The sequence below is a fragment of the Lepidochelys olivacea genome, assembly GCF_965140295.1.
Source record: "Lepidochelys olivacea isolate rLepOli2 genome assembly, chromosome: 3".
Lineage (NCBI taxonomy): Eukaryota > Metazoa > Chordata > Testudines > Cheloniidae > Lepidochelys > Lepidochelys olivacea.
The window spans coordinates 162,419,366-162,433,290 of NC_140413.1; the positions used below are offsets into that span (position 1 = coordinate 162,419,366).

The following is a 13,925-nucleotide window of genomic DNA, read 5'->3' on the forward strand; positions in this document are numbered from 1 at the left end:
AAGTGACTTAGAGATGTTATGGAACCTTTCCATTACTTAGCTAATAGTATGAGACAGTTTTTTCCTTCTCACAATTAATACTGAAAATTCAAATTTCTAACACAAATTTTTTTTTACATCAAAATGCTGAAAAATTGTGGATGTAAATTCAGAAATCTGTCAATTTTTTAAAAATATGCACTCCTGTCCAGCCAGCTCAGTTCTGATCGAGAACCACATTCAGACTGGGTATATCCAAAGCTCTGAAATAGTGCAAGTGCTGAAAAAATAAGAAAGCTGCCAAACCTGTATTGATATCTCAGGGCAGACAGAAATGCTAACTCAGAGTATGTCTACACTGCCATTAAAAATCTGCGGCTGGCCTGGGCCAGCTGACTTGGGCTCACGGGGCTCAGCTAAGGAGCCTTTTAATTGGGTGTAGACATTTGGGCTCGGGTTGGAGACTGGGCTCTAGGACCCTGTGAGGTAGGAGGGTCCCAAAGCCGGGGTTCCAGACAGAGCCCGAACATCTACACCACAATTAAGTGGCCCCTTAGTCTATGAGTCCGAGTCAGCTAGCAGGGGCCAGCTGCAGAAATCTAATTGCAGTGTAGACATACCCTCAATTAGTCAAGTTTATCTAGACTGGAGAGACTAATGTTGTGTTAGTGTGTTTTCCCTACAGAACTACAAGTTTTTCATTTTGGACAACATGTCTTTATGTCTGAAGAATAAATATGCTTGTGAAGTTAATCTCTCAGTATCTATTTTATGTTTCATTTTATAAAAATTGGAGTTGCTTCCTCCCCACCTCCCAGCACCAAAAACAAGTAGTGGGTTTTTTTGTTTTGCTTTTTGTTTTTTTTACAAGGGGGGTAAACACAACCCATGAACTAAGATCTGAGCCACGGGAAGTTTATTAGCTTCCAGTGCTGACACTTAGATACTGAGTATGACTGGTCAAACAGGATTTTAAAGAGTAATTGCATTCAAGTAGGTCAGCAGCTAGTACACTTCTGGGAGAGACATAATTTTCCCCAAGCAAAACAATCAAGTTTGTTAGTCATCTGCAAACAAGTCAGCTACACAGTTCTCACATTTGAAGCACAGGAATTAAGAATAAAAAAAAAATACAAGTTCTCTCACACATCCTGATTTTTTGTACCAGGATTTCCTATGTACACCTACTGTATGTTAATACATAATTCTTAAGCAAGCCATTTCGCAACACTATCATAAATCCAGGTTTCAGAGTAACAGCTGTGTTAGTCTGTATTCGCAAAAAGAAAAGGAGTACTTGTGGCACCCTAGAGACTAAACAATTTATTTGAGCATAAGCTTTCATGAGCTACAGCTCACTTCATCGGATGCATCTTTTCTTTTTATCATAAATCCAGAATCCCCCAATACCAAATCTGAATGTCAGAATATTTTTTATTAATCAAACCGCTTTCCTAATCTTCCTCAGGACATAGTAAGAGTTTTATTGGGAAACAGGCATTGGTAAATATCTGAAGTTTGACCTTTAGACCTTCTTTTAAACTTCTCCATCAGGTCTTACTGTACCAGTTGGCCTTACTAAGCGAAAAAGCAACAGAAGTGAAACCTTCTAAGGGCTTGATTCTGGAAAGTGCTGAGCACCCTCAAATACCACAGATTTCAATGGGAATCAAGGGTTTTCAGGACCTCTCAGGATTGAACTCCAAGAAAACAAGAGATTTCTTGGAATGCTGTGCTAAACAAATTCCAGAAACCAAAATAAATCAGTGTGAGACTCTGTAATTTCTTTTGACAGAAGTCTCATGACAATGGTGATTTCCTCCACTACAAATTGTTCTCTTCTTCAATTCTGCCATTTACCCAGCCAGGCAACTCTACTTCTTCTCCACCCTGACTGGCTCCCACAATCCCAGCCACCTATTTGCTATAGGACCCCTTCCTCAAATCCTCTCCCTACTTCTTTCTGTAGAAAATTTTGCTGACTTTTTCAAACAGAAAAATGACAAGATTGATGTGATCTTCCCACTCTCCTTCCCTTTCCCTCCTACCACTTTCTCCTCCTCCCCGCATCACTGATGCGGAAGACCCTCATCTCCTCTCTTCCTCTAACTCCTCCACCTATCCCACTGACCCCATTCCATCTTGTCTCCTAATCTCTTACCCGACACTCATCCCTTCCTTAGCCTTAACCTCTCCCTCTCCTTAGGTTCCCTCCCATGACAATACAAGCATGATTTGGGGCTTGTCTACACTACCCTCCTTCTGTTGGTGGTGCGTGGCCTCACTAGGAGTGCTTCTGTCAACTTAAGAGGGGCTGTGTGGGGGACTGAGAGCCTGGGTATGACATTGCACTCCATATGATTCTATGAAAATATGCTAATAAGTGTGAATATAATGTAAGTGGAATATGCTTCATGGAAAAGGTCTCTCGTAAGGTATCATTACAAAGCTTATAATCTATTGTGTGTGGTCATCCTATTTGTATAAATGTATCATTCTTGTATCTGAAACTAGAAATATGAAATATAACTCTGAGGTCCTATTGTAATTATGCAAAGTGTGGGCCATTAATGGTGGTTTGGAATCTTGATGGCTCCCACCAACTAGGACAATTGGTTGTAAATGGCTCTGTTTACTTGCAAGCCTTCCTGTGAGTCAGACCAGGAAGAATGAAGGCTTGGGGTCTCCCAGGACATGTGATGATGTCACCTGTACTGGAATCCATCTTAAACCTGGTGCTTTTCCATTTAGGAGGAGGGGTGGGGACCCAGAGAGACAAAAGATTCCCGCCTTGTGCCAAAGCTATATAAGAGGGTGGAACAGAACAAAGGCTGCAGTCATGAGAAATCCCCTAGCTACCACCTGAGCTGGAACAAGGACTGTACCGGGGAAAGGATTGGGCCCAGACTAGGAAGGAGTCTAGTCTGTGAAAGAAGCTTAATGGAACGTCTCTGAGGGTGAGATTTACCTGTATTCAGTTTCTTAATTTATTAGGCTTAGACTTGCACATTTAGCTTTATTTTGCTTGGTAACTTACTTTGTTCTGTCTGTTATTACTTGGAACCACTTAAATCCTATTTTTTATATTTAATAAAATCACTTTTGTTTATTAATTGACCCAGAGTAAGTAAGTAATACCTGGGGGAGCAAACAGCTGTGCATCTCTCTCTATCAGTGTTATAGAGGGCGGACAATTTATGAGTTTACCCTGTATAAGCTTTATACAGGGTAAAACAGTTTTATTTGGCATTTGCATCCCATTGGGAGTTGGGTGTCTGGGTGCTGAAGACAGGAGCACTTCTTAAGCTGTTTTCAGTTAAGTCTGCAGCTTCGTGGTTCAGACCCTGGGTCTGTGCGTGGTTCAGACTGGCGTGTCTGGCTCAACAAGGCAGTGTTCTGGAGGCCCAAACTGGCATGGAAAACGGGCTCAGAGGTAGTCTCAGCACATCAGGTAACAGTCCCAAGGGGATCTCTGTGACCTAACCTGTCACACTGGGCTCTTAGCTCCATGTAGCTCCCCGTCACTGAGAGCCCAACTGCCCCACTGGGCTCTGGGGTCCCCGCCACCTGGAATGAGAAGCCTCTGGGTAGCAGCCGGGCTGGGAGCGGGGTAGGAGCCAGGAGGGCTGGGAACTGCACGGGAGCAGCCAGACTGGGTTCAGGGAGCCCAGAGGCCCCACCAGCCCCAGTGACAGCGCAGCTTTCTTGTCAATTTCATGGCTCCAGCACAGAGCCATGAAATTGACAAGAATGACAGCAACAACAGATGTATATACAGACACTGCGTCACATTAACTACACCGACGTAAGCCCTACGCCTCTTGTGGAGGTGGAGTTATAATGTCAGTGTAGTATGGCACTTACATCAGTGGGAGCAAGGCTATAGCGTGTATGCTACCATAATGAGGTGGACTTAAGATGCCTTATCACAACCTAACATTGTAGTGTAAACCAAACTTTAGTCTCTTCCATCCCAAAAAATCCCACTCGGACCACCCCACCTCCCTTTCATCTTGAATTTCATTGAACATGCTGTCTAAAACCGCCATCTGAAGTTTCTCCAAGACAATTCAATTTTAGATGCTCTGCAAACCATCTTCCACCCCTTGCGCTCTAGCTATCGAAGTATTTAACAACTTCTTCCCAGCCAGAATCCAGAACAAGTACTCTATTTTCTTTACCTGTTGGCTGCATCTGATGTCAACCACTATATTGTTCTTTTTAACATCTTGTCCTCCCTCTGCTTTAGTTACAGTCCTCTCCTACCAGCATACATCACTTAAAACATTTTGTACAGATACAGACAGACATCATCTTCCTTTCCAAATGCAAACAGATGGACATCGTACCAAAAGGACTGAAGGTAAAAAATCCATTACAATCTACAAACAACACAGACGATGCTGACAGCTTGTGCCACACGCTCTCAAAGAAACTGCGGAATCACCTGATCAACATCCTCTACAGCAAACAGAGAAAGATTAAGAATGAGCTCTCAAAAATGGATACTCTCATAAAAAAACAACCTTCCACACAAACTTCCTCGTGGCTGGACTTTACTAAAACTAGACAAGCCATTTACAACACACACTTTGCTTCTCTACAAAAGAAAAAGGACACTAAACTTTCTAAATTACTACATGCCACAAGGGGCCACAGCAATGGCTCCCTCAACCCACCCAGCAATATTGTTAACCTACCCAACTATACTCTCAGCCCAGCAGAAGCAGCTGTCCTATCTCGGGGCCTCTCCTTCTGCCCCTCCACCCCCACGAACACGATACAGTTCTGTGGTGACCTAGAATCCTATTTTCGATGTCTCTGACTCAAGGAATATTTCCAACATACCTCTGAACAACATACTAATCCACAGAGACCTCCCTACGAACACTACAAAAAGAAGGATTCTAGGTGGACTCCTCCTGAAGGTCGAAACAGCAGACTGGACTTCTACATAGAGTGCTTCCGCCGTCGTGCACGGGCTGAAATTGTGGAAAAGCAGCATCACTTGCCCCATAACCTCAGCTGTGCGGAACACAATGCCATCCACAGCCTCAGAAACAACTCTGACATCATAATCAAAAAGGCTGACAAAGGAGGTGCTGTTGTCATCATGAATAGGTCAGAATATGAACAAGAGGCTGCTCGGCAGCTCTCCAACACCACTTTCTACAAGCCATTAGCCTCTGATCCCACTGAGAGTTACCAAAAGAAACTACAGCATTTGCTCAAGAAACTCCCTGAAAAAGCACAAGATCAAATCCGCACAGACACACCCCTGGAACTCCGACCTGGGATATTCTATCTACTACCCAAGATCCATAAACCTGGAAATCCTGGGCGTCCCACCATCTCAGGCATTGGCACCCTGACAGCAGGATTGTCTGGCTATGTAGACTCCCTCCTCAGGCCCTACGCTACCAGCACTCCCAGCTACCTTCGAGACACCACTGACTTCCTGAGGAAACTACAATCCATCGGTGATCTTCCTGATAACACCATCCTGGCCACTATGGATGTAGAAGCCCTCTACACCAACATTCCACACAAAGATGGACTACAAGCCGTCAAGAACACTATCCCCGATAATGTCACGGCTAACCTGGTGGCTGAACTTCGTGACTTTGACCTTACCCATAACTATTTTACATTTGGGGACAATGTATACCTTCAGATCAGCGGCACTGCTATGGGTACCCGCATGGCCCCACAGTATGCCAACATTTTTATGGCTGGCTTAGAACAACGCTTCCTCAGCTCTCGTCCCCTAACGTCCCTACTCTATTTGCGCTATATTGATGACGACATCTTCATCATCTGGACCCATAGAAAAGAAGCCCTTGAGGAATTCCACCATGATTTCAACAATTTCCATCCCACCATCAGCCTCAGCCTGGTCCAGTCCACACAAGAGATCCACTTCCTGGACACTACAGTGCTAATAAACAATGGTCACATAAACACCACCCTATACCAGAAACCTACTGACCGCTATTCCTACCTACATGCCTCCAGCTTTCACCCTGACCACACCACACGATCCATCGTCTACAGCCAAGCTCTGCGATACAACCGCATTTGCTCCAACCCCTCAGACAGAGACAAACACCTACAAGATCTCTATCAAACATTCTTAAAACTACAATACCCATCTGCGGAAGTGAAGAAACAGACTGATAGAGCCAGAAGAGTTCCCAGAAGTCACCTACTACAGGACAGGCCTAACAAAAGAAAATAACAGAACACCACTAGCCGTCACCTTCAGCTCCCAACTAAAACCCCTCCAACACATTATTAAGGATCTACAACCTATCCTGAAGGATGACCCAACACTCTCACAAATCTTGGGAGACAGGCCAATCCTTGCCTACAGACAGCCCCCCAACCTGAAGCAAATACTCACCAGCAACCACATACCACACAACAGAACCACTAACCCAGGAACCTATCCTTGCAACAAAGCCTGTTGCCAAATGTGCCCACATATCTATTCAGGGGACATCATCACAGGGCCTAATAACATCAGCCACACTATCAGAGGCTCATTCACCTGCACATCCACCAATGTGATATATGCCATCATGTGCCAGCAATGCCCCTCTGCCATGTACATTGGTCAAACTGGACAGTCTCTACGTAAAAGAATAAATGGACACAAATCAGATGTCAAGAATTATAACATTCATAAACCAGTCGGAGAACACTTCAATTTCTCTGTCACGCGATTACACACATGAAAGTTGCTATATTACAACAAAAAAACTTCAAATCCAGACTCCAGCGAGAAACTGTTGAATTGGAATTCATTTGCAAATTGGATACAATTAACTTAGGCTTGAATAGAGACTGGGAGTGGCTAAGTCATTATGCAAGGTAACCTATTTCCCCTTGTTTTTTCCTACCCCCCCCAGACGTTCTTGTTAAACCCTGGATTTGTGCTGGAAATGGCCCACCTTGATTATCATACACATTGTAAGGAGAGTGGTCACTTTAGATAAGCTATTAGCAGCAGGAGAGTGTATTTGTGGGGGGGGGATGGGGGGTGAGAAAACCTGGATTTCTGCTGGAAATGGCCCACCTTGATTATCATACACATTGTAAGGAGAGTGGTCACTTTAGATAAGCTATTACCAGCAGGAGAGTGGGGTGGGAGGAGGTATTTTTTCATGCTTTGTGTGTATATAAAAAGATCTTCTACACTTTCCACAGTATGCATCCGATGAAGTGAGCTGTAGCTCATGAAAGCTTATGCTCAAATAAATTGGTTAGTCTCTAAGGTGCCACGAGTACTCCTTTTCTTTTTTTAAAACTTTAGTGTGGCATTCAGAGAGGGTCCTGCTCACTACCCCCTTCAACTTTGTGGGGCTCTCACAGGGCTCCATCCCTGGTCTCCTCTTCTTCTTCTACATATTATCTCTGGGCAATCTCATCCACAAACACAAATTCAGCTTTCATGTCTATACTGACTGGTAAATCTAACTCTCTACTCCGGACCTGTCTCTGCCTGTCCCAACTAAAAATCTCAGCCTTCCTGCCACCTCCTCATGGATGTTCTGCTGTCAGTTTAAAGTAATCATGACTAAAATAGAGTTCTTAATCTTTTCTCCATAAGCCCTTCCCCATCCTTCCTTTCTCAGTCACTGTGGACATCACCAACTTCTCTGTCACTCAGACCTATAAACTAGGTTTCCCTCAATTCAGCCCTTTCTAGTTCTTCATATTCAGGTACTGTATAAATCATATCACTATGTCCTGCATAATATCTTGAAGACTGAGTATTTTCTCTGTCCACATAGCTAAAATCCACAAACTACAGTCTAACCACCATTTTCCAACAAGCACCTTTGCATATTCTCTGATGCTGCCCCAATGAATATCCATGCAGCCACCTGACTATTCTCCTTCAAACCCTTCCTTTAAACTCTTCTTGATGTGATGACTTAAAAAAAGTGTCTCAAAAATGTACAGACAGCTGGTTTGTTGAGACCACTGTTTCATGCTGACCAATATCATTTCATTGTTTCCCTGTGCTTCTCTGGTCTATTTTATCTACCTGCTGTCTGCAGTCTTACACTTAGATTGTGATTTCTTCAGGGCATGGACTATCTGTTATATGGTTTTACAGTGACTAGCAAAATGGGGCCCTAGCCTCTAGGCACTAGCATAATGGAAAAACAATTGTGGCAACAACCAACAGTTTCAAATTAAAACATCACCTTCTCAGTCAAACCAGTTAGAGGTCAATCTCACATAGATAAACTGCATAGATTTTCATTATTTGTGTGTATGTCTCATCTATGTTAATATTAACATTAGACAGATAATTTACAGCTCTTCACTATCTCTAGAAACCAAATAGCAGTTCCTGGAGTCTTTCGGCTATAATGTTAGATAAAATATTTGTTCACCAAGTATCTTTCAGGTCAAGAGCTGCAAAGCAGCCCTGTGAGTCTGACGATGGAATTATGGAGGCAAGGGTTACCACCCTGATCTTGAGGAAACTAAATGCCTTCATTCATCGCTTCAAGCCCAGGTGCCATCCCCCTTTTTTCCCTTTTGTCTGAGAATTTTTGGCCATATATGAATAGCAAGTACAGTCTTGAAAAGTAGAACTAAGGTGAAGAACAAAATATTTCCTGCAAAATGACTGTTCAACAATTGGTTTAGTCAAAAAGGGTACCCTATGCAAATGCTGTCATTTTAGAATGTAACAATAAGCCATTGGGCAAATTTTCACATGCCTCAGCCACAAATTCTATTTAAAATGACAGGAAGAGAGGACAACTAGAAAATTTTTTTGAGTAGGCTAGCATTTTTACAAAACACTAGCTAATCAGCATAAGTGTTTTCAGAGTGCATCTCTTGCTTTCTACTCATTTTTTAATCCCTTCTTCTCACGAAATTCATCCATCCTAACACAAAGGCTAAATAACTAAGCTTTATATGAGGAACTGAACAAAGATGAGAGAGCTGAATTCACCCCAGCAACAGACAGGAGATGCACCCCAAATGGTCCCTTCTTAGCTAGCGTAAGTGGCATTAGCATGAAGATTACCTTTGTGGGGTATAGAAGCTCCCCATACGGTTGTTCCAATCTACTATGGAACTTAATTAGGAAGGATAGAGGGCTTTTGTATGGATTTTCCATATTTGGGTGAACTTAAACCTTAAAGAAACACTGGAAAACGGTCAAAATTTAGGACACATGATCTGTCATGCACATACTTAAAAAAAAAAAAAAAATCAACTCTTCACTGAAAACCAGAAGCTCCGAGTTGGCCCATCATGGGCAAATACAGTTATCACAACAATATGGACGGCCTATAAGGGGTTTATGAATAGTTTGTACTAACCAGAGAAACAGGAAGCCAGACAAACAAACCAGCAGTTTCTGTAACCACTTAAGGAATTTCTGTAAGATTATATATAAGCAAAGTAATTGACAAGAATCCCTTGAGTAACAAATATTTTTTAATAAAATTGAAATATACACAAACAGAGCTTCAAGTCAATTAAGCCTTAGTAACTTTGACTCCTCAAAATGTGTTTCATTATTATGGAAAATCCAACAGGACAAGTTAAATTAGGGAAAACTACTGCTCCCTAGATTTTAAGTGAGGAGATAGACATTTTTATATAGAATTATTCTACGTTTGATTGGTAGCAAAACTTTAAATGACAGTTTTCAGACCCAGCAAAACAAAACCCGCCGGGGGGGGGAGGGAAGGGGAAGAGGGAGATGAGGATAGAAGTGAGCAACATTCAACTAAGAACCATGTACAAAAACTATTGTCAGCACAATTAGGACTCCAGATACAGCTAGGTATGTGAGGTAGCAGGATACCACTTTATCCCTCAGCAGCATACATGCAACAATAGTCAGCACAACCAAAGATTTCTGATTTTTGATATAAAGGGTCAAAAAATCATCTTTACTTTCCTTGGCAGCATAGTTCAATTGTTTACAAAATTACAAAGGTTCCATACTTACCTTTTGTAGACTGGTAGGATTTAGCTGGGTTTTATCTATTATTTTCACAGCAACCTAGGGGAAAAACAGGTATTACTAAACTTGTGAAAAGCTCTGACAACAATGTGCACGTTAGTAGCTAAACACATTGCGTATCTAATGTGCACACACATAGCTATAAAAGTGTGTGTACAATGAGCACATTTGCCAATCTATCTTCCACACCATCTAGCAGAATTTCTTAATAAGAATCCAGCTGTGCTTTATCACTTTTCATTGCAGCTTCAGTAGCATACAGTCAGTTTTACACTCCTTCCAGCACTGTGAAAATGCAACATTGCACAGAAACACTGGCGAGATCCCAACAACAAGATATTTTCGTTTTCTTTTGGAGGTGCCTGAATTTTTTTCAACGGGGGAGAGAGGGAAGGAGAAGGGAGAGGGAGAGGCTGGGAGTGAGGAGGGAAGAGAAAAGGACAGAAAGAATTTTTTTTCCTGAAACTAACAAATAATAATAAAAAACAACCTAATACCTGACTTAAAACTATACAGCCTCTCCAAAAAAAAGTTTTCAGAAAAGAGTTTTCAGTACAGAAATGAAAATTCTATCTTCACACATACTGTGACTGGTTCTATTTTCTTTGCATTACATTTTTCAATATTAAACAAGTCTTTCAATAATCAAGGATGCAGTTGGAAACAATGTTAGGAACATTTATTAGAAGACTACACATGAAGGCAATACAAAATACTTCACTAGCCACACTCAAAAAGCTTACTTCTCTTCCAGTAAGAACATGTCTTGCCAGCTTCACTTTGGCAAAATTTCCCTTTCCTATTGTTTTTAGTAAGCGATAATTTCCAATGTGAGGGTGTTCTTCATTTGTAGATGTAATTGAGTTTCTACATCTGGGGATGTTTTGTCTGCTACTCGATTTGGTGGGCTGGACATGTGGTTCAGCGTATCCATCCACAGAGGTATGCTATAAGGAAACAAAACAAAACCACACAGGTTTTAAACAGTTACAAAATATTTTAAGAGTAAAAATCTGAGTCCGCAATTTTTAAAAAACTTGATCAATAATTTTCAACTGTAGCTTAAGCAGATTTGTTGCCACTGGGTGAAGTTTGATTTATACATCAAGAAAGAAATTCAGAGGTGCACTAGAGCTGCTTCTAAATGTAATCAAGAGTGATATTTAGACTCATCAAAAACCATTAAAGCATATACAGTTTTTTCTTCAAATATGAGAGAGTGCTATTAAAACAGAACAAATTATGATATAGTGTGTATTTGTTAATTATCAAATCTTGATGTAAGCATCTTTAAGACCTTAAAAAATTCAAAAGAACTTTCATCTTTAAACAGTCACCCTTATTTTCCTGGAAGTTATGAATAAAAAGTAAATCTTTCCAAATTGCAAGAAAGATGGATTTATCATTTGTCTGAAAATGTTTCCACTAAAACAGTACTTGAGATGAAGGAGAATAAAATCTTAAAAGCCAGCTTTGCTCCAAGAATATTTTTACTTTCATAACTTGTACTTCCACACTTTCTCTAGAAAAAAAATTCTGACGTTATTAGGACCCTAGTTTTAATAAAATGGGCTGTTTTCTATCAAAAAATATTCCCACATCTATTAAGTCCATTGCTAATAAGTCACCAAAACAAAGAAATAAAAAGGCTGTGCTGACCACCAGTAACAGTATCACAGTTCTACTGTGAAAGTCAGTAGTGTGATCCTGCAGGGCCTCCATATCTCAGCCTTCAAATGGCTACCTCTGCTTCCTGGGGTTGCACATACGACATCACTTCCTCCCTCCTCAAAGCACAACAACCCATCCCCCACAAAAAAAAAAACAAAAATATGCAAGCGTTTATATCTGCACAAATTACATCTGGGCTGAGGGGGCCCCAGCTTGAAAGTATGGTCCCTTATGCCTTTTGTATTCTCTTCTTGAGTTATAAGCCAGAGTGCTAGCAAGCACTGAACTGGCACTTTACATAGAGGTATATAAAATGCATAGTACACCAGACCCTCGCTAGAACACGCATCTATATAGCACGAATTCGCATATAACGCGGTCGTGCCCATGAATCCCAAATTTAATTACTTTAAGTGGAATTCACTTTAAAGCGGTCCCCACATTAACGCAATACCGCGCATGGATCCCAAATCCCGCGTTCTAGCGAGGGTCCGGTGTACTTGTATCATTTTACTTTTTCCTTCCAAACCAGTCATTGTTATACTCTTCCCACCTCCACCAGCACACAAATTGTCCAACACCAATGGCAGCTGTACATAAGTTCTGGAAGGCAGAATTCTGCCTTTAGTCCTTTCCTTCACATTGTAGGGAAGCTCCTGCTTCCTTCAAGAGCATCCAAATTTACATTTGTACATTTAAGATGAGGACAAAGCTGAATGCAGTGTTCGAGGTAAGGAACACCATTACATTATTTCTATAGTCTCTGCCCATATAGTAAGTTTAACCCAGAATGTGGGCCTAGATTCTGTAAAGCAGAGAATGAAGAGGACCTACAGGTCATGGTGGATAACCAACTGAAATGAGCTCACACTGTGATAGGTGAGTAACAGGGACAACAAGATTCTTGGATGTATGTGGGACAGACGTGAGACCTTGGAAGCATGGAAACTTCAAAAGACAGTTATGCACAAGACAATATGGTCCATAGGCTTATTCATCAACTTGTGCATCTGAAAATGTTACATATGTTTACATTTGTGAGCTAGGGATTGTATTCTAGCTGTATGGGGGAGGATTATCGAGCTCCCTCCCTAGTCAAAATCAGTGGGAACAGTAAACAACTGCAGAGAAGTACCACCTCCTGGGCGGAATTGACATTCTCTGGTCAATTTGTCTTAATCTTCTCAGGGAGCTGGAGTACTGGAGTTGATGGGAGACTGCTCTGCTGTCTATTTAGCAGGTCTTCGCTAGAGCAGCTAAATCGACACCTGCTGCATAGATTGCAGTGGCATCGATCTCCCGGGTAGTGCAGACAAGCCCTTACAGAGGTGACAGCTGGAGGCCTCAGACCTAACTGAGCGCTCTTGGGGAAACTAACAGAGGGAGCAGAGGTGCTGTTAATCCCAGAGAGGACAAGTCTGAACAAGGGAACAGTAAGTGAAAGTAGGGAGTTGGTATTACCTCTGTATACTGCATTAGTGAGACTACTAGTGGAAACCTGTGTCCAGTTCTGCTGTCCACACTTTAAAACGGACTTTGAAAAATCTGAAATGACTAAAGAAAGGCCTACAAAAAATTCAAATTCCGGAAAAGATACCTTACAACGAGGGACTTCAAGAAGCTCAATCTGTGATTTGATCACAGTCTAAGCCCTACACAGGAAGAAAGGTATCTGATAGCAGTGGGCTCTTTAATCTAGCAAACAATAGCATAACAAAAACCAATGGCTGGAAGTTGACAAATTCAAAGTGAAAATAATGTGCACATTTTTAATAGTAAGAGTAATTAACCATGGAGCAATTTACCAATGAAAGCAGCAGATTATCCATCATTAAGTCTAAATCAAGACTGAATAGGTAAGAAACACGCCCTAGTTTCAACCAGAAGTTACTGTGCTTGATGCAAAAATGAAAGTGCTGCATAATTTGCATTATTTAAATCTGCTTTTTGAGTAGTACTTCAAGCCCTTCATTAGTATAAGTAAACTGCAAGGAGCCTAATTGTGTGTGCCTCAGTCCCCTTGAAAAAGGAAAAGGATGCTGCCAGATCAATCAGTTAAAAGAAAAATAACTTATGTCACTACCACCACCATAAATTAGTAAAAATGATTGTGGGTGTAGCTTTAGAAGTATATCATTTAATTTTTGCACTGACCTGCATAGTGAAAATACACTAATTTCTTTCACTTTGTTTAGTTCATAGTCAATATTACTTTCAAATTCTTATACGTCAACACAATTCTGTAATGTTTAGGTTGCATATACAAGAC

General features: G+C 41.3%; 1 protein-coding gene across 7 annotated transcripts in view; it reads right to left on the reverse strand.

The window, feature by feature from the left end:
- The window catches only part of MARK1 (microtubule affinity regulating kinase 1), a 121,210-nt gene that overhangs the window by 59,965 nt on the left and 47,320 nt on the right, over positions 1-13,925 (reverse strand). For all 7 annotated transcript variants that reach the window (XM_084624178.1, XM_084624174.1, XM_084624173.1 and 4 more), the window contains exons 2-3: positions 10,729-10,932; positions 9,971-10,024 (exon numbers count right to left, since the gene is read on the reverse strand). In XM_084624178.1, coding sequence (XP_084480304.1) covers positions 9,971-10,024; positions 10,729-10,932 — 258 coding nt within the window. The remainder of the gene's footprint in view (positions 1-9,970; positions 10,025-10,728; positions 10,933-13,925) is intronic.